Source organism: Sycon ciliatum, chromosome 12 (genome assembly GCF_964019385.1).
Source record: "Sycon ciliatum chromosome 12, ocSycCili1.1, whole genome shotgun sequence".
In the NCBI taxonomy this organism is placed as follows: Eukaryota; Metazoa; Porifera; class Calcarea; order Leucosolenida; family Sycettidae; genus Sycon; species Sycon ciliatum.
In genome coordinates this window covers 16,640,154-16,659,709 of record NC_088654.1, presented here as the reverse complement: position 1 = coordinate 16,659,709, position 19,556 = coordinate 16,640,154, and the positions used below count along the sequence as shown (strand labels likewise).

Sequence of the window (19,556 nt, the reverse complement as noted above, 5' to 3'; positions counted from 1 at the left end):
TAAACTCACATTCGATTCAAACTAGCAAAATATTGCATCAATCGCAGAAATAATTAGTCCGGCAATACCATGCACCAGTAATCAGCTTTGTTCTTGTCCAACTGAAGCAGAAGAGTCACTTCGGTGATGGTATGCTCTTTATAAGACAGAAGACTGCTAGCTTGTCGTGCCATTGTGTGAGATTAGTTCGCACCTCCGTCAGGATGGAGCGAGTTGTGGACATGAAATCGGCCGGTGAGGACAGCAGTGTGAAAACTGCGCTGGCGCACCTGCAGCGCGGAGACGTGGTGGCGTTTCCCACCGACACCATCTACGGCGTGTCGTGCTTGGCGCAGAATACCAGCGGCATACGGCAGCTCTATGCCATCAAGCGGCGCGATGCAAAGAAGCCTATTGCCATCTGCGTAGGAAACGTCAGCGAGATAAACAAGTAGGTGGCTCAAGACATTTGAATTTACACCATTACTCGTACATGATTGTACAGACAGACAAGTACTGGTGGGAAACACATGTGAATGTTTCAGCAGGTTCGATCGTTGAAGAAGTGATAACAGTTTCGCATGGTTTGCAAAATTTCACACCATCATTATGAAAAGCATTATTTTCACTTTCCACGATTCTCAATGACTCGCAAGAGATGGTCCGAAAAATCCCCGCACCGTTGGAGGATCATGAACAGATTATTAACGATCTGTCCCTGTGGAAAATCGCAGGGAAAAATTCCAAAATTTGCGCAAGAAAAGAGCGAAAAAATATGGGCCAGATATAGTAAATTCGCGGAAACTGCAGTATCTTGCGATGATAGGTATGGACTACAAAACGTGAACGGAGGATCTACTTTGTAGCAAGGAATTTCGAAGCGCGAAGAACAGGGCGATGTCAAAGTTCGGCCCTGGGGACAAACATTCACAGCCAAGCACTCCGCGTACACCAAGTACACTACAGTCCATTCATTGGAAACTGGCACCCTAACTTTTTGGTGTCTCCCACACATAGTTGTAGATATCGTGAAAACAACAGTACATCCTGCATTGTGTGAACCATGCAATTACTCCTTGCCACATTTGAGGGCAGAAAAGTCCAAGAACAGGGAAATAGAAATTCAGCCAGGTTTTACAAAATTAGGACAGGTTTGTCATGGCAAAATGTGTGAAGAAGCAGATCCCAAACCCAGATTTTTGAGATTTAAAGTGGGTTTTTGATCCTCAATTCGGCCCAAATCGGACTTTCAAATGCCAGCTGGACTGTTTCCAATGAATGGACTTGTAGCTAAGCTCACAGAACACACCATGTATGAACGTCTGTACAGTGTGGGCCATGGCATGGGCTCACGGATTCACTGAAAATTGAGTCATGAAGAGAATTGCACGTCTTCCACGGAAACTGCTAGATTCGCGGAAACGCACGAAAATCGCGAAACTTGCCGCGGCCGCGGAATCGCGATTTCCCAAGGGGACAGAACAATGAAGGCGCCTTCCTAAGGGTGTGCAGACTCCACTGTAGCCACTTCATGTTTCACACAGTTATACACCACCACTCAGGAAAATGGGCCTGGCCGGAACATTGGATTTTATTATCTTTGGAAGAATTTGTAGCCGAGAGACCGTTTTTGAGTAGTGGTGTATAACTGTGTGAACTGAAGACGCCTACACTATTGTTATCCATAGCTTTCCCAACAAGCGCAAGGCCCTCCAGCAGCATACCATACTATGATAGGTACGAATGAGGTGCGAAATTCTGTGTTGCTACTATTGGTATGCTGTGCTCAGCGAAATCCTAGCCTGGTCGTTCTTCGGCACTCAGTTCTGTAAGGGACCGTCCGTACTAATTATCGATCTTTTTCACAAAGAGAAACAGTTTCGTTTATGGGTGGGTGGGTTGAGGAGAGTTTCCTTTTGAAAATTACTGATAGCTGAAACATCAATCTATTCTAGCTATCAAGTCAATCTATTTTTCGTTGGAGGGGGTGGGGGAGGGTCTTAAGTTCATAACTAAACTTCTTCGTGTCGTAAAAATTATCGATAATGTCGGATGGCCACTAAGCCTACTGTACACACCGAAGGTAAATGTTCCTCTCTTCTCTTTCTATACTCGCTCTTCTCTCTCCTACACTGGCCGTGTGCGCAGGTATGCAGTGTGCGATGGCCTGCCGCAGGGCTTGCTGGATTCCCTGCTGCCCGGTGCCGTGACCGTGGTGTTGCAGCGCCGGCCCTGTCTCAACCCCGAGCTCAACCCGGAAGCGTCGCTCGTGGGCGTGCGCGTGCCCGACCACCCGCTCAGCAGGCACCTGGCGCAGGCCGCCAATGAGCCGCTGGCTCTGACCAGTGCAAACATCAGCTCCGAGCCGAGCTGTGTGCGCGCCGAGGTGAGCAGTTGTTCTGTTCTCGTCAGTGTAGCAGCTTGGCTCTCTGTGTGTCAGTCGCTATCTGTCTCAGTCTCTGTCTGTCTGTCTCTCTCTCTCTTTCAGTCCCTGTCTCTCTCTCTCTTTCTCTCTCTCTCTCTCTCTCTCACTCTCTCTCTCTCTCTCTCTCTCTCTCTCTCTCTAAAACTCTCTCGATACAACGGCTGTCCTGTATGTGTCCAATCAAGGACGCACACACCACACACACACACACACACACACACACACAAACACACAAACACACACAAACACACACATGTACACACACACACGCACTTTATAATTGGGCGCCAGGCCCAGCACTTCCTAGGCTTCCCCAGGACATGACACTAACTGATTCACACGCCCCCATCTCGGTAAACAGCGAGCAAGTATTATGTCTAGCTGCCATCATACTGTATAGATGTATGCACATGTAAGTAAGTTGGCAAAGCTCTTTTGAGCATTCCATTGGCCGACGTATTGTGATGCTAAGTAGTCTCTTAGCCTCTCTGTGTCCTGCTGTCGGCGAATCCCATAGAAAGGGGTTTGGGAGTTGCACACTCTTGGGAGCTTTATAATCACACATAATCCAATAGGGAACTGCTTCTCTGTACCTAAAATTATTTTCTGTTCATCTATCCTGGCCTTTTGTTGAGCACCGAAAATTTCTGAAATTAGAGTACTCTTGCTGGCATCTTTATTGCGTGTCTTTTGCAGGAATTCAGTCACTTGTGGCCGCAGCTCGGTGTTGTCCTAGACGGTGGTGTGATCCAGCCATCCAGCAGCAGCGGTGGTGGTGGTGAGGAGGAGCCCTCCAGGAAAGGCTCGACGGTGGTTGACTTGTCGGACACGGGCGTGTATCGCATCATTCGACCTGGGTGGTAAGCTGCAGTGCTGGCAACTGAAGTCCGACCCCCTGAGCGGTGCGGTGCGCTCACATCGCAAAGACCCAACACATTGTAACACTACGAAATAGAGACCGCCTAGAATGTGAACTCACCGCTCAGGGGGTTGGATTTCAGTTGCTACCGGTGTACCTGGACATATATACATGTACAGCTACAATGCTGCTCAATGAAATCCAGTCGCGTCACTCAAGTTTGAGCCTTGCACCATTTCACAGCCCAGTGTTGGCAGGTCTAGGGCTGCGCAACGCACAGCGTGTACTTGAAAGACTCGACTGAGTTTCATTTAAAAGCAGCAACTTAGTACTCCATGTCCGCTCCGATTTCTTTTGCCAGTGTATCAGTGAAAGGAATTCGGGTGGACACACCCATTCCCCTAGCGTATCAGTGAATCTTCAATATAACGTTGACACGAAAAAAGACAAGGGTCCACCCTGAATCTGTTGCAACTCAGAGTGTTCTTGCTTGTGTGGCCATCATCAGCCAACTGTTAGCTACTGTAAGTCTACTCATTTTCGGCCCAGTCAAATTTCGGCCTCCCAGGGCTAAAAACCATTTCGGCTGCATCACATTTTCGGCTTGTACTGCTGCCGCCTGTATACACTGTCACACTGAACCTTGGAAAACAAATTTTCGGCCGCAACAAATTTCCGGCCAAACATGACCAGGCCGAAAATGGCCGGAAATATATATGCCCCGAATATTTGTTGACTTACAGTAGCTGTGCATGGCTAAAATTAGTGGCGGTCAATTCATCAGGCTTGCAAGCTGTTGAATGGTGTAATCCCAGTACAAGTTGCTATGTCTAACATAGCTGTTCGCTATCATCGCTTCCGCGATGGGCATGTCTGAGGTCTGAGGTGTGAGATGCATGACTGTACAGTTACATGTACAGTCAACCTGGCGAATAACGACCTTCGATCGTTCATACTTACTGATTAAAATACTGGCATACTTGTACTTGTACAATGTCATGCTTTTCATGATCAGTGCAGCTAAGAAACAAAAGGCTTACCTACGGTTGTGTCTAACCATCAGTGTACGTGTGTGTGTGTGTGTGTGTGTGTGCATTCTCAGTGCTCTGGAATCCACGGAGCGTGTTCTTCACTCGTACGGCTGGAAGGAGAAGTAGGAGATGAGCTACAAGCTGTCCTCTCCGTATACCGGCAACCACTCAACATCATATTGGCGGACGTCCGTTAGTCCGTGGGCATATGTGGGTCTACCGTGCTGTGCTGGTAAACTGCACTGACCTGCTGTACCATGGTTGCAAGAGTCCAGATTGTGAAAAATTCTACTTGACACGCGAGTCGTATTTGTGTCTGTTTATTAGCCCATGGGCTTATAAACGGTGGTGGGCTTATATCTGAGTACAGGCCCGTGGGCTTAGATGCGCGGAACTACGGTATGCTGCTAAATTATTCTCTTTTCCTACTTTTCAAAAGACCACAGTCTTGTGACCGCCTGCTGAAATGTATGCTTACTTTTTGCTTAGTCTCTTTTCTAGCCATTCACTGTCAGTGTCATCCGCATATCCGCCTCAGTCTGTTCTGGTGCAGCCCTGCTTGTGCTGTGTTTTCAAAGTGTTTGCGCTACAATTGTGGTGATGTGACACCATAGCTTGATCATAGAATGTGTTTTCTGGAGCCCTGTCCGCATTCTTCGAAAACACTGTTTACTTCCTATCAGAAAGTTCATCGCCGAGCGTATGTGGCTCAGTACGCAGCGAGTCATTACACCGTCGCTATAGGATGACACGATTCTGCGGACGTTTTCCGTGTTTTCAAGAAATTTTGCATAAAGCCTGCGTGTATGGCTCTTGTTCCATGAGAATGTATAAGGAAAGTGTACATGATAGCGAGCATAAAATAGGAGCTTATGACCTCTTCATGAGATAATACAGCCACGCACTACAAAGTTGTACTTCGTGCTGCATCATGTGAAGAAATTTCAAAAAGTGCCGAACTAGTATTGCATGTTCACCCTAACCTGGAAGTCGTATACATAAACCTGCATGGTTTGCGTACGACTTGTTGGTACTAATATTCTTATACACAGTTGAACTCGGATGGTGAGCCAATAATTATAGTTATGATGAAGAAAGGAAAAGGACAACATGCATGTTACGAGTTATGACAAACTGTCCACCAACGTGCCATTTTGTCGCACTCGCTGACTGTGTATAAGATCTGGTTACGTTGGTGGACAGTTTGTCATAACTCGTAACATTTTGTCCTTTTCCTTCCTTCATCATTCTTATACACGTTTATAATGATTATGCCCATGACAGATACATGTACAGATAATTGACCACATTATACCGGTACATGATGACCAGCCTGTTTTGGCCACCCCATAGGCCCTAAACTCATGCACTCAAACCCAGCACACCAATCTTGTTGTCCTTGATTTGTTCCAGTGGCCAATCACTCTCGATCTCTCTCTACATCTTTGGTGCATTCATGCACTTCAGTTCGGTGCAAACGCTGGCTTCAAGCAGGAGAGCCGTACCCAAACTGGGTCAGCGGCCGGGAAAAAAAAGCACGCAAATTACTTGCGCCTGGTAGATCTACTGTCGTGTACATGATACAGTACAGTTTCTTTGGTAATGGTGTTTCATTTACTTTTGTATTTTCAGCTCGTTTTCTTTGTATTTAACTCCTCATTGTTTTGTTTTCTACCAGGCGTGGGCCATCCCCTGACTTCATAGGTGCCAAACATTAAATTTTTACGTTTACTGTTTAACTAACGTAAAAAAATAAAATAAAAAAAAAGGTAGATCTACTGTCTGTAGTACAGTGCTGCTAAATGAAATCCAGTCGCGTCACTCAAGTCTGCGCCGTGCACCATTTCTCAGCCCAGTGTTCGCAGGTCTGGGGCTGTGCAACGCCCGGCGTGTACCCGAGCGACTCGACTGGGTTTCGTTGAGCAGCACTGCAGCGGTGCCCAGTCCACCTAGCTGGCGAAACCACCCATGTGAACTGACTCCCCAGTACGCACAGGGTCTACACACCATGCGTGGTGCAGTAAAACATGGCAAGGCGACCACCTGTCCTAAAGGACCACTGAAACCAAGACCAAGGGATGCTATTTCCAGTCAAATGACCCTGGATAAGGAGACCACCTGGTAACAGAGACCGTGTTGTGAAGGTCCCTTGAGCGGTCGTCTTAGACAGGTTCCACTGTACATCAGAGTACAATGTACCGGTACAGTATACAATGGAATGTTCAAGAAGACTTACTCAAGTATGTACACCTACACTAGCTGCAGCTCTCTCTCGTTTCACCCATTGCCATTCTAAATTATTTAAAAAAAACAGACTTCGGGTATAATTATTATAATGCATGAGTAGGCCAGTAGATCAAGCGGATGGCAGCAGAGTAGGTTGGACGTAGCTAACATGGATGGACTTTTCATGAATGATGAATGAATGGAAATGGTGCCGTACGGTTCTGGATCGACGGTGAGGGTATTGTTGCTCACACTAGCCGTGTAGTCCAGCTGCGGTTAGTACTAGAAAAGTGTGAATGTTTTTCAAGGGGCGGGGCGGGGGGCAGGGGCAGGGCCAAACGACCCCACCTCAACAGTACATGAGCAGTGTAGAACTGCGTCAAACGTAAATTGTTGTTTTTGATGAGGTCATGGTTTAGTGCTTGCGCGTCCAATCAAACACTAAGCTAGAGAATGAATAGCATAGTGTTTTAAAATATGTTAGACGAACTAATTTTCGGACAAAAAATGTATAAAAGATCCCACAGCAACCAGCGCCGGTGGAAAGACATCTACAAAGACGAACAATAAAACTCAAACAGAAAGTGATCGTCTACTTTATTTTAGAACCTGCCATCGAGTTCACCTGGAAGAAGAAGTCCTCGTCGTGTTTCTTCGTTCGGCCTCGCAGCTCCGCTTCCTCGCGATCCGCGGCGTGCTGGCGCTTGCGGACGCGTGTGTCGCGCTCCTTGTGATGTGCCTTTGCGGCAGCCATCATTTCCTTTCTTCTCCGCTCGGCCTCTTCCGGGTCGGCACGCTTCGGTTTCGTCTCCGCCTGGCGTCTGTACATGTTGAGAGAAAAAGAGTGAGTGAGCTACATTTATAAAGACAGGTATGTTTAACAAATGAGGACTGAGACCTCTACAACAGGGGTTTCACGCCTGGCAGCAGGTGCATGATTTAACAAGCAGGTTGTCGAGATCGAGATCGAGATCAAGGGAGAGAGAGAGAGAGACAGAGAGAGAGAGAGTAAGTTACATTTTATAAAGACACGTCTAACAAATGAGGACTGAGACCTCACACACACACATATACACATATATACACACTCTCACACACACACCACACACTCTCACACACACACATACACAGACCCCCCCCCCCCCCCCCCCACACACACACAGAACAAAAAAGGTTCAGCTACACTGCATGCTGATAAAACATTACTGATCTTGTAGACCTACAGCGGAATCTCCGCCACACGACACCTCTGAAGAAAGGACTCCTCGATGCTTAGGAAAAGCTTATTCACGGATCGCAATAAACAGAACCAGCTGAAGCGTCATTTCACGAAGGTTTTATTGAGATATCACGAACAAATTCTAGAGAAAGTGGCGATGGACAAAGAAATACATGTAAGAGAGACTCTTTCTCTAGAATTTGTTCGTGGCATCTCAATAAAACCTTCGTGACCCCCACCCCTGACTGTAGTACTCACTGTCTGTACTCACACCCTGGGCTACCGCCAGTCAACTAAAAACTAACATGCCGGCCAAGAAAGCTGATACTGTAGAGGCAGAAAATTCGCCGGTCAATAATTTCGTCCAACTCCAAAGAAAGGGAGTTCATCCGGTTGAAAATTTCGTCCATGGATCATCATAAGAGTGTATTGAAAAGCTGGACAAATCGACATTAGCCCGGCATTTAATTTAGTCCCACAGCTCCTTGGACGAAAAAGACGAAATTAAATTCCAGACGAATATTTTTGCCTACACAGTAGTAACCAATACAGGAGAGCCACTCGATATGCTCCCGCAGCCTTTGGGCAATCCTTGAATAAAAATCAATCATCCCCGTTGCCCTCAAAGCGTTTCAGTCAAACACTTACAGCCTGCCCGGTGCCCTCAGAGAGTTTTGGTACTGGAACCCTGCGTCTTACCAAGAGTACATAACCCCCCAGAGTGTGCAACTCCACTATGGGTGCTGTCCCGACAGAATTTCAAGTTGACGTCATTTTGATGATGCAATGCGCACTGTACACGGATTATCAGACGAATCCGGAACCTGTGGTTGACCGAAGCCGATCGATCCTGTACAAATTATTGCAAAGAAAAACGTGTGATGCGTTGACACCCGTACACATGTTGTAAATCACTGCTGCAAGGAGCATTCCGTCATAAATAATGACGTCAACTTGAAATTCTGTCGGGACAACAGGGTATGTGGGAGTTGCACACTCTGGGGGGTTATGTACTCTTGGTCTTACCTGTGTGACTGACGCTCCGGTGATTGCGCAGACTGACGTTGACGGTGGTGTGTGGACCTGTCCTTCGAATCATCATATTCGTGGCGTGATGTCCTTGCACTGCGCTGCGGCGAACGAGATCTGCATGTGTAGAGTGGGTACATTTCACACACAATTCGCTTACCGTATGTCAGCGCTGCTTTCCTAGCTATTTTAGATGCAAAATGACTCACCCACTACGCCATGCCATAAAAGTCAAAGCCCACACAGAAATTTTAATCTAAATTTACTTATTCGCCCTTCCTGCTGGGCTGTAAGTTTGTTAGCATAGTACTTATTCCTTCATTTTTGCAAAACATACTTCAAATGTCATTTCATTAATGAAACCCATGGTTCCCGTGCTACCCATGATTTGAGCGGATCATCGGGTAGAAACGAGTGCCAGAGTGCACGATTAGGCACAGTAGTAGCATGCCGTGTGGTGTGTGCATGTCATGGCTGATGGCGAGTACAGCTGTACAGTAAAGGCTGCCCTGGCCTTGGTGTAGCGGAAACTGTCCTGACACAACAGGATTCCGCTTTCGATCCATATGAGTTTTCAAACCCTGTGCCTTACCTGTGTGGCTGACGCTGCGGCGATGGCTCAGACTGGCGTTGACGGTGGTGTGTGGACCTGTCCTTCGAATCGTCGTATCCGTGTCGCGACGCCCTTGCACTGCGCTGCGGCGAACGAGATCTGCATGTGTAGAGTGGGTACATTTCACACACACACACACACAAATCGTTTTTTAAATATTGTACACACCTTGTCCAGAAGAGGACTGGTCAGGTAGACCCACACAAGACAGTCCAAATTCAAACCAGATGTTTAACCCTTGTTCGACCAGATACTGTACAAGCAGAAATATTCGTCTGGAATTTAATTTCGTCTTTTTCGTCCAAGGAGCTTTTGGACTAAATTAAATGCCGGACTAATGTCGATTTGTCCAGCTTTTCAATACACTCTTATGATCCATGGACGAAATTTTCAACCGGACGAACTCCCTTTCTTGGAAGTTGGACGAAATTTTTGACCGACGAAATTTTCTGCCTGTACAGTAGTCAAAAATCGACGACTATCCATCGATGACTTTAACAAGCTGAAACCCACTCATTTTTTTATCGAATCTGCACAATTGTGGTCTCAAAAGAGACAGGAAAGGCCCATCATTCAGTTGCAAAAAAACGGAGAATCTTATCATGATCGAATGAGAAGTTCTAGGACTCCGAATGAGGTCTGTTTTCACACCGCATACGAAACAAGTTTCCACATGGTGTAATTTTGGCCAGGATTATGTTGCCCTCCAAAACCTTTCCTGGGGGCTCTCCTTAATTGTATACTCAAAATTTGTCAGCACGAAAGTACAAATTTGAGACAACAAAATAGTTAACACATCAATGAGCCGCACTTCTCTTCAAAAATTTGAGTTGTGGATGGATTTTGGTTCCTCTTACTTGAAGTAAAAATGAAGGCTAGAAACTGTTGCTAGAGAGCCCCTCATGGCTCAAGCTTTCCAGAAAGCCCAAGATCGACAATAATTAATAATATTATTATTTCACCCAAGGGAAACTAAAAAGTTATCATCAAAATTGGTCGCGGCGTGCCGCTGGGACTGAGAATTCGTCCACTTTGTCGGCCGGCTAAGGGTTAACGTACCGTGGTGTTGCGTATAAAAGCATGACTCGAATAGAAGGCGATTTTTTTGAAGCGCGCCGTAACACAGAAGCATGGTTCGAATAGAAGCCGCTCCCTGTAAAGTACATGTGCGAGCACATGCGTGGCAGTATGCACTGCACAGTGCAGACTGATGATGTTGATGTCGAAGCATGTTTCGAACAGAAGCATAACTTGAATAGAAGCATGGTTTGAAGTTTGAACCCAGGCTTATACGGCCATAAGCACCTGCTTTTATACGCGACATTACGGTAGGCCTCATCGGATACAAACACTGAATCGCTGCTTCGGATTTGTACACAAAGAGTCTTTTCGGAATGGGTCTGTCCACCTGACCCGTTCTCTACTCCCATGAAACTTTTAAAAGAAGCAGCGAAAGTGCGGCAGAAAATGTGTGCAGCACTATTGCTCAGGGCCTCCACATCTGCCTGTGTGTGTCTGTCCACCTGACCCGTTCTCTACTCCCATGAAACTTTTAAAAGAAGCAGCGAAAGTGCAGCAGAAAATGTGTGCAGCACTATTGCTCAGGGCCTCCACATCTGCCTGTGTGTGTCTGTCCACCTGACCCGTTCTCTACTCCCATGAAACTTTTAAAAGAAGCAGCGAAAGTGCGGCAGAAAATGTGTGCAGCACTATTGCTCAGGGCCTCCACATCTGCCTGTGTGTGTGTGTGGGGGGGGGGGGGGGGGGTACCGTATTTTCCGGAGCATAATCCGCACTGGAGTATAAGCCGCACCCCAATTTTTTCCACGGAATACCGCCATCCACCCTGTTGGTCACCGTCAATTTGATCATCGGAGTATAAGCTGCACCACTTTTTTGGGGTCAATTTTGAGTGTTCAAAGTGCGGCTATACTCCGGGAAATACGGTAAAAATGCAGTCGGATCCCGGGACGGATACCCTGATGCCGTCAATCCTTTTTCTGCACCTTTTCCTCAACCACTCACCGAGGTGTGGTGAGACCATAACTGGGATTATGTCCCCAGTCCACCCAGGGTTTGGGGATTTCAGGGGGCGTCGGCCGTTGGGCCATGGAGGCAGGCCATAACCATCGCCGCCGACATCAAGGCTTTCGCCGCTTTTCCCGTGTGAATCAAATGCTCACGTTTGAGTGTCGTGCCTGTCAGGTCACCTGCAGATTCGCCTGGAAGGGGAATCACCTACTACCATTCCCGCCGCCCTCAAAAACGTTTCAGTGAAACACATAGCTTGGCTGGTGCCCTCAGAGAGTTTTGGTATTGGAACTCTGTATCTTACCTGTGTGACTGACGCTCCGGTGATTGCTCAGACCGACGATGACGGTGGTGTGTGGACCTGTCCTTCGAATCGTCGTATCCGTGTCGCGACGCCCTTGCACCGCGCTGCGGCGAGCGAGATCGATCGTGTCGTTGGCGTCGCTCCCTAGGTGACCGGGAACGCTCGCGCCCGTCTCGGCGTCGCCGTGGCGACGGGGAACGCTGACGGTGACGTGAGCGCTGTTGCGGCGGTGCCCTGCCACTGCGCGGCGCCGCCGGCGATGGAGACCGATCGCTGTCATCATCACTGCTACTGCTATCACTACCATCCCCGGTCTGCTGTCGCAGCATCTGCTGTAGCTGTTTCATCCGCACCGGGTTGTTCAGCAGGTTCTTTCGCGCCTGCTCTTCCTGCTTCTTGATAGCGAACAGCGGGTCTTCGCGGATCTTGGCGGCCATGTCGCGCTGCGAGTTTGCACCGGACATCGTAGCGTCGGTGAAGATGGACGAGGCGACGGCCGTGGCATCGGTCTTCTCCGTGGTGTCCTGCTGCAGTGGGTCGACGTCCTTGTCGATCTTCTTGCCCAGCAGGTACTCCTCACGCTCGGCGCCGGCGCTGGCCGTGCCCGGGCCGGCGTACATCCAGTCCAGGCGCGCCGCCTTGCCTTTGATGACGCCAGTGTCCACGGCGTGCTTGTGGAGCTCCTCGCGCTGCCGCTCCTCGGCGATCTCACGCCGCAGCTGCTCGACCTTCTTCAGCTCCGTGTCGCGCTTCAGCTCGGCATTGAACACCCGCTCCAGGTTGGCCATGGTGAGCGGGTGGAAGCTCTTTTTCATGTTCAAGTCGCCTCCCCCCATCTTGACTGTGCTTGTTCGTGGATTCACAAACACAGAGAGGAGAAAAATGAAGGGGGTACGAACGCACCACTAAAGCCTAAAGGCTGGGCAGAAACAGCAGAGGTCCGGGGTTCTTACTACTAGTATACTCCTACCAGCGCGAATGTGCCTCTGTTGCTCGCCTGGACTACCACCAGCTTTCAGAAAGGTTTGTTTTACTGAACAAGAGGAATGCAAAAGCTGGATATTATAAAAACAAGATTTGTTGTCTTGTTGAAGTACCGGTCGTATTATGCGTTTGTAGTGTGTGTTGGCCATTGGCATTTTTGGCAGCCATTGCCTACGTCATTTCAAAATTATTCATGACGTGTTTGAAATTTTGAAAACGATTCCATGTACGCATGATGTCATAATCACCAACACGATCAGAAATGTCGACAGCGTCGATCTGATATCTGGTCGATCGATGCCACAGAAAAAGAAACAGAAAAGAAACCAACTCTGTAGCTCTCTCTCTCTCTCTCGTCTGACATTTTGCAAACTCTTCCACATGCACAGTGTACAGCGTGAAGCCCTCTCCATGAAATATTGATGCTGTGAAGCCATGTACTTGTAGGTGGGCGAGCAGACGTGCTAAATGTATGTGTTTTCATCGGCGTGAATGCCCTCTTCTCCCGTCCGGCCTGGCGCAGCGAGAGTGGGAACGTCTTTGCTGTCTGTCAACGAAACCGGTGTGCGAAAGATGCTGGAGCTTCACGTAGTCCCAGAGCAATTGATCGGCGATGACCAATGGGAGTTCGTTCTGGGTACGTGAACACTTTCTGAACCCGGCCAATCTTTTGCGCTGTCGATTACATGTATGTAGCTCCTTTCATTTGAAAATTCTTCTTGTAAATTTCATGTAGCCTGAACCTAATAATAGCAAAATGAGACTGCTTAGATGAACGTACCGTTGTCGGTGTGCTTTCACCTCTCAAGACTGTACTTTGCAAGCCAAGAGTAGACAAGTGCTAAGCATGCCACGTTCAGCTAATCAATCTCACTGGGTATGATAAGCTCAGTAATATATTTTTTCCCTTTTCCATTCCCTCAACTATAATGAATTACCGTGGAATCCCGCGGATAAGCCCACCCGCGTATAAGCCCATGCCCGCGCATAAGCCCAGGGTTTGTTCGAACATCACACAGCTTCATCGTACAAGCCCATGGGCCTAGGTCATACCGGGAGTCCATAAATTATGGACTATTGCCAGTATTGGCCATACCATGTACATGTACGTAGTCATGCACATTATAGTTTTTTTGGTACATTTCAGCACAATCATGGGTTGTTTTTGTTTGCACAGTGGTTTTCAGCAATGTACTTCACACTTCCTTGATACTTTTCAATAGCACAACTTGGTGTCGGCGTACCCATGTCCGCGTATAAGCCCATGTTCTCGTATAAGCCCACCGAAATGTCCTTGTGAAACAGATAAGCCCATGGGCTTATCCGCGGGATTCTACGGTATAATATATGTAGGTATATATTTCCTCATAGCCTAGGAGCTGTGGCATCTTCATGATCCACAGCAAGAAGGCAGCAATGCCTGCACCTATGGTGAAGCCAAATAAAGATATAACAGTCAATAATACTTACGAGTAGTGGTGAAACAAATGGCAAAACCTACTAGTCGAATATTCTTCAGCTTAACGAACGAATGAACGAATATTCTTTTGGTAACACAGATGACATCACATGCCCTCCTCTCAGTCATTTGATGGATATTGTCAATACTAATATATTATTAGGTATGACAAACGGTAGTGCCACGTAGAATATAATGCCATATAAGGCTACTTCGAAGTTCATAAATGTTATGTGCAACATTGGCAGTCCAGTATGGACATACATGTGCATGCACGCAGTACAAAGTCACAGGCAGGCTGTACGCACTGCACTGTACCGTGTTCGGCGTCCATGTATGTACAGGCACTGCATTCGAAGTGACGTAACGAATACTCGAATGTGACTTAACGAATATTCGAATGTGACAAACCGAACGAATGTTCGAATATTCGAATATTCGTTTCACCACTACTTACGAGTTGTGACTAACTGTCCACCAACGTAACCAGGTCTTATACAGTCAGCGAGTGTGACAAAATGGCACAAAACTGACAAAACTGACTGTATAAGATCTTATACAGTCAGCAAGTGCGACAAAATGGCACAAAACTGACTGTATAAAACCTTATACAGTCAGCGAGTGCGACAAAATGGCACACACCTGACAAAACTGACTGTATAAGATCTGGTTACGTTGGTGGACAGCTACCGTATTTTCCCCATTAAACGTACACGTCTCCAATTGTAATACATGTTGAGAGTGGATCTAAAAATATAAAAGTACACGTCTCTTAATACTAGTACCAAGAGTACATAACCCCCAGAGTGTGCAACGCCTGATCCAGCTCTGCATAGGGTCTTGGTCGAGCGGAATCGGATCTTTGCGTCATAATACCGTACACATCTGAGGGGAACCCGGGGAGTCGCGGGTAGTCTTGGATCAAAAACAACGGTGCCCTGCCTCGAGACCGGCCTTGCGCTGGTGCGGAGTGTACGCATGACATCAGAAGATCCGATTCCGCTCGACCAAGACCCTATACAGAGCTGGATCGGCGTTGCACACTCTGGGGGATTATGTACTCTTGCTAGTACATGCCGGAATGATGTGATGGAAATTACTGGGGTACAGGTAGTGTACCAGGGTCCACCTTACCTCGCTTTTCTTACCCGTTTATCATCTTTGTGACTTTCTACACTGTTTCTTACCATGGTTGGTTGTATTTACAGCCTTACAGTATCATTATCACGAGTTGTTTGTCACCCAACCCAGACAATCAATCTTTCCAGAAACAATAAAAGTACACGTCTCCAATACTAGTACAGCCTCCTATACAGTAGAGTCGCGCGCTGAAGAACGTGGAGCCCAAGAACGTCCAGTCTGAAATACTAAGAACGCCACAGGCTTAAGCTAAGAACGGCCGTGTTGGTCTTCTGGCAGCTTGTGTGATACATATGATCCAGTACGGATTGTTTCTAAGAACGTGTTATAAGAACGCAGCGAGATTGCTGAAAAAATAAGAACGTCCCAGGCTAGCCCCTTGGAAACAACGTTCTTGGGCATGCGACTCCACTGTAGTAGTACAGGTCTGACCACCTTTGAAAAAATAGAAGTATTGTGCATTTATTGGGGAAAATACGGTAGTCATAACTCGTAACATTTTGTCCTCCTTTTTCACCACAATTTAATTGGCTGATTGTGAGGAGCTAGCCGGTTAATTAGAAATTCCACGGATTCCAGTTACATAGAAAATATGTGGGATCTGTGCTGATAATTCGAAGTTGGCAAAGTGTAATTCGACGTTCACTGTACACTGTACTGGTCAGTTCAGTTTGCATGAGCAGGCTGTGCCGGTCAGTTCAGTATCCGTGAAATCTGTGTCTAAGGTCCATAGCGCAACTCTGCGTGAACATGGGAGCATTTTGACATACATATTGTGTTGTGGGTTCATGTTTGGATAATTAGAATGTCCGGATAATTAGAAGTTTTTCCTGGCATTTCGAGGTTCGAATTATCAGGATTCCACCTGTACAGTAAAGTATGAAAGACTACATAGGGCACGTCCGGACCAATCAAAAACTGCTTCCGCCGGTCCTGCCGTTGAAGACCAGCCGGCGATAGTCCAGCCCAGCCGGCAGTTCATTGTACGGGCAGTACTGGCCATTTTCCTGAGCATGCTTTCGTTAATCTAGCGTATACTATACGCATGCATTAAAGCTATCTCGCACAACCAGCCAAGGAGTCACACTCATTTGTATTGAACGTTTCATCATTCCCTGTAGTATTTTGACAAGAAGGGAACGAAAACGTTCAATACAAATAATTGTGTCTTATTGGCTGGCTGTGCAAGATAACTTTAGTACATGCATAATAGTACACAGTTGAATTAAGACTATTTTGCCTCCGTCCTTCGTTTCATGCTTTCGTTCTTTGTGTTTGTTTATCTGGTCTTGTCCAGGCATGCACTTTGCTCAAATTGTAGCCATATTGAAGAGCCAGGCTACAACCATTGGAAATGTTAAGTTTATTTACAATGCGCAGGTAAGCACTTGCTGTTTGATACCAACTCACTTTTGTGTCTTTTCCAGCTGCTGCTGGTGGTGGTGGTAATGGTGGTGGTGCTGGTGGTGCTGGTGCTGGTGACGGTGGTGGTGCTGGTGACGGTGCTGGTGCTGGTGGAGCTGGTGCTGGTGGCGGTGATGATGGTGCTGGTGCTGCAGCTGCTGCTGCTTGTGTGGTGCTGGTGGTACTGATGTTCATATTTATTTGGCATGATCGTGCCATGATGATTAATCCAAGACCTGTCACATCTGGGCTGAATCCGGTTCTCTTTGCCCTAACGAGCCAGTGTGTGTGTGCATGCATGTGTGTGTTCGCGCGTGTGTGTGTGTTTGTGTGTGTGTGTGTGTGTGTGTGTGTGTGTGTGTGCGTGTATGTGTGTGCATATGTATCTGTTGGACGCACGTGGCTTGTAACCTGCTGCAGAACCCGCTCCTGGATGACATGGTGCTGGATTTGGTGAATGATGGCATCGCGTTATTCTTCTGCCCTCGGGCTCAACGGCTACGGGTAGGGAATTTGTCGGCTGTTACTGGTGTTCGTGTAGCAAGCCATTGCCTCACACATGACAACTGTGCATATACTAGTACTGTACCTTACTGGAGTATAGCTGAGCATATCCTTTGGTCTTTCCTACTGAAATAATTGTGCACGTCACTGGTGCGTGCGTGTGCGTGCGTGCGTGTGTGTGTGTGTGTGTGTGTGTGTGTGTGTGTGTGTATGTGCGTGCGTGTGTGTGTGTGTGTTCGTGTGTATGCATGTGTGTGTGTTCGTGTGTGTGTGTCTGTGTGTGTGCTTGCCACATGCGCGTTTCCCTTCAACCTGTGCAGCGGATTGAGGTGTATAATATGGACAAGGTAGTGCTGAAGTTCAAGTGAGTAATCTGATCTAGCGAATGTAGATCTTGCTGCTGCCAGGATTCTCACCAAGGCGACATAGCGGGGCGCTGCGCCCTCCTTCACTTTTTGACTGCCCCCTTTCAAAATGAACACGCCGCCCTTCAGACTGCGAATGCCACCTTTCTATAACGAGAAAACAGTATTATATGAGTCATTGCGTCCCACCATCACTCAGATCCTCTGAAAACCGTGTTCATGGCGGGTTCCAGTAGCCGGTGAATAAATACAATGTCATGGAATGGAAGTCGGTCGGTTGCTTATTCATGTCGTTGAAAGTAGCGGCCTAAATGGCGGTAAAAAAACAGCACCATTTGGGTCCAGTGATCCTCTCCCACTCTTGTTCTGGCTGTAATCTTGGCTTCCTTGCTACCTGTAATCCACATGTGTTAGAATCTCAACGAATGTTGAAATAGTTCTGACCAGAAGTGGCCTTGCTCATACTTGCCCTTGTATGTGCTTTTGTGCGTGTGTGTGTGTGTGTGTACGTGTGTGTGTGTATGTGTGTGTGTGTGTGTGTGTGTGTGTGTGTGTGTGCGTGTGTGTGTGTACGTGTGTGTGTATGTGTGTGCGTGCGTGTGTGTGTGTGTGTGTGTGTGTGTGTATGTGTGCGTATGTATGCGTACACGGATGTTAGCAACACTGACTATTTCAACAAGCGACCGCAAGTCACGCCGACGCTGAGTCATATCTCGCACGTGTTCGGGCCCACCAACCCGTTCGGTGAGCTATCTTGCCCCTGCTCCTCTGTGACTGACCTCTGTGGGACTGTTGTTTTGACTGGCTACTACTGTTGTGTGCTTGAGTGCAGTGCCGACTCTAGCGGTCTCTCTCTCTGTATAAGTACAAATTTTCGTTTACGAAACCTTTCGTTACATCACTCCACCAGCAGGTCCGTTACGTACTAAATTTCGTTTTTGATCGAGGTCTGTCTCCCCGAGCGTTCAGAAGAAGAAAAAATTCGTTTGGGGTACAAACTTTAGTTATTTCGTGCCCCCTAACGAATATAGCGAAAGTTAATTCCAAACGAAACTTAGTGCTTATACGGTAGTGGACTCGGATGGAGAGCCAAGGATTAAGTTATACAAAAGAGAAAGGACCAAGGAACTACAAGTTACGCTATACTGTTCCACTAACACCACCAGTTACTTTACAATCAGCTCATGCGATAACATTGCACGACACTGAGCGACGGATCCAAGATGTGCTAGAGCTGTTGTTGGCCAGTTAGTTGTAGAACGTCAGGACCGTCGGTCAGTGTCGTGCAATGTTATCGCATGAGCTGATTGTTTAGTAACTGGTGGTGTTAGTGGGACAGTATAGCGTAGGGGTGAAACAATTATACCGAATACTCGAGTACTCGCTCGGTTTTTTCAAACATAATCGTACTCGGAATAAAACAGAGTACTCGTTCATACATGGTACATGCATTTACCACAGAAATCTACAGTTTCAGAGCAGCAGTCGGCAGATATTGATGTGCAGACTGTGTGGTGAACATTTGTTCACGAGTAGAGAGAGCCCGAATGACCCACCAACCAATATACCCGAGAAAAATGACCGCTACTCGGTTCAATCAGGGTTGTATCATGATGTGATTTTAAGGCTCTTGGTGTGCAATTTTTAGGAGATGAAGAATACTCGAATACTCGAATATTCGATCGGAGAAAATCAGGGTACTCGAACTCGGGGTCTCAGTGCCAACTTTCACCCCTAGTATAGCGTAACTTGTAGTTCCTTGGTCCTTCCCTTTTTTTGTATAAATAACACAGTAGTGTTTTGAATGAACACAATCACATGCTGGGTCGTTGCCATGTGAGTGCACTGCTCCCTGGGTTGGAATTCAGTTGCCCGGCACTGTAGCACACAATGAGTGTGTTCAACGTGTGTACATGGTGTGCACAAACCAGTACGAGGATGCGATGTGTGTTGCACTGGTTTTTCGTTCTTCAAACCACCAATT

The 19,556-nt window shown here is 47.2% G+C and overlaps 3 protein-coding genes across 4 annotated transcripts in view; 2 read left to right on the top strand and 1 right to left on the bottom strand.

Annotated features, from left to right (window-relative positions):
• The first annotated feature begins 30 nt into the window (after nt 1-30).
• Nucleotides 31-5,211, top strand: LOC135828911 (threonylcarbamoyl-AMP synthase-like). The gene is made up of 4 exons (XM_065341344.1): nt 31-430; nt 2,128-2,365; nt 3,101-3,264; nt 4,366-5,211. Exons 1-4 carry the CDS (start codon nt 132-134, stop codon nt 4,418-4,420), a joined length of 756 nt encoding a protein of 251 aa, XP_065197416.1. The 5' UTR covers nt 31-131; the 3' UTR covers nt 4,421-5,211.
• Nucleotides 5,212-6,503: 1,292 nt separating this feature from the next.
• On the bottom strand, nt 6,504-12,785 carry LOC135828909 (pre-mRNA-splicing factor CWC25 homolog). Of its 2 annotated transcripts, XM_065341342.1 has the most exons (4): nt 11,717-12,783; nt 9,361-9,480; nt 8,766-8,885; nt 6,504-7,341 (listed from the first exon to the last, which is right to left on the bottom strand). In XM_065341342.1, the coding sequence occupies exons 1-4, from the start codon at nt 12,550-12,552 to the stop codon at nt 7,113-7,115; spliced, it is 1,305 nt and encodes a 434-aa protein (XP_065197414.1). In that variant the 5' UTR covers nt 12,553-12,783; the 3' UTR covers nt 6,504-7,112. The 2 variants fall into 2 exon arrangements, with proteins under 2 accessions (XP_065197414.1, XP_065197415.1); XM_065341343.1 differs by lacking the exons at nt 8,766-8,885; nt 9,361-9,480 and having other exon boundaries at nt 11,717-12,785.
• A 229-nt stretch (nt 12,786-13,014) lies between these two features.
• The window catches only part of LOC135828935 (PHAF1 protein CG7083-like), an 18,921-nt gene continuing 12,379 nt past the window's right edge, over nt 13,015-19,556 (top strand). Inside the window, exons 1-5 of the mRNA XM_065341368.1 lie at nt 13,015-13,337; nt 16,597-16,679; nt 17,124-17,207; nt 17,528-17,571; nt 18,231-18,316. Coding sequence (XP_065197440.1) covers nt 13,193-13,337; nt 16,597-16,679; nt 17,124-17,207; nt 17,528-17,571; nt 18,231-18,316 — 442 coding nt within the window. The 5' untranslated portion in view covers nt 13,015-13,192. The remainder of the gene's footprint in view (nt 13,338-16,596; nt 16,680-17,123; nt 17,208-17,527; nt 17,572-18,230; nt 18,317-19,556) is intronic.

Bases quoted from the DNA above. Each gene is read 5' to 3' on its own strand.
- LOC135828909 (XM_065341342.1), bottom strand. From the start codon at position 12,552: ATGGGGGGAGGCGACTTGAACATGAAAAAGAGCTTCCACCCGCTCACC. The intron at 9,481-11,716 runs GTAAGATACAGA...CTACACATGCAG, and splicing joins CCGGAGCGTCAGTCACACAG to ATCTCGTTCGCCGCAGCGCA. The intron at 7,342-8,765 runs GTAAGACCAAGA...CAACATGTACAG, and splicing joins CCGGAGCGTCAGTCACACAG to ACGCCAGGCGGAGACGAAAC.
- LOC135828911 (XM_065341344.1), top strand. From the start codon at position 132: ATGCTCTTTATAAGACAGAAGACTGCTAGCTTGTCGTGCCATTGTGTG. The intron at 2,366-3,100 runs GTGAGCAGTTGT...TGTCTTTTGCAG, and splicing joins CGAGCTGTGTGCGCGCCGAG to GAATTCAGTCACTTGTGGCC. The intron at 3,265-4,365 runs GTAAGCTGCAGT...GTGCATTCTCAG, and splicing joins CGCATCATTCGACCTGGGTG to TGCTCTGGAATCCACGGAGC.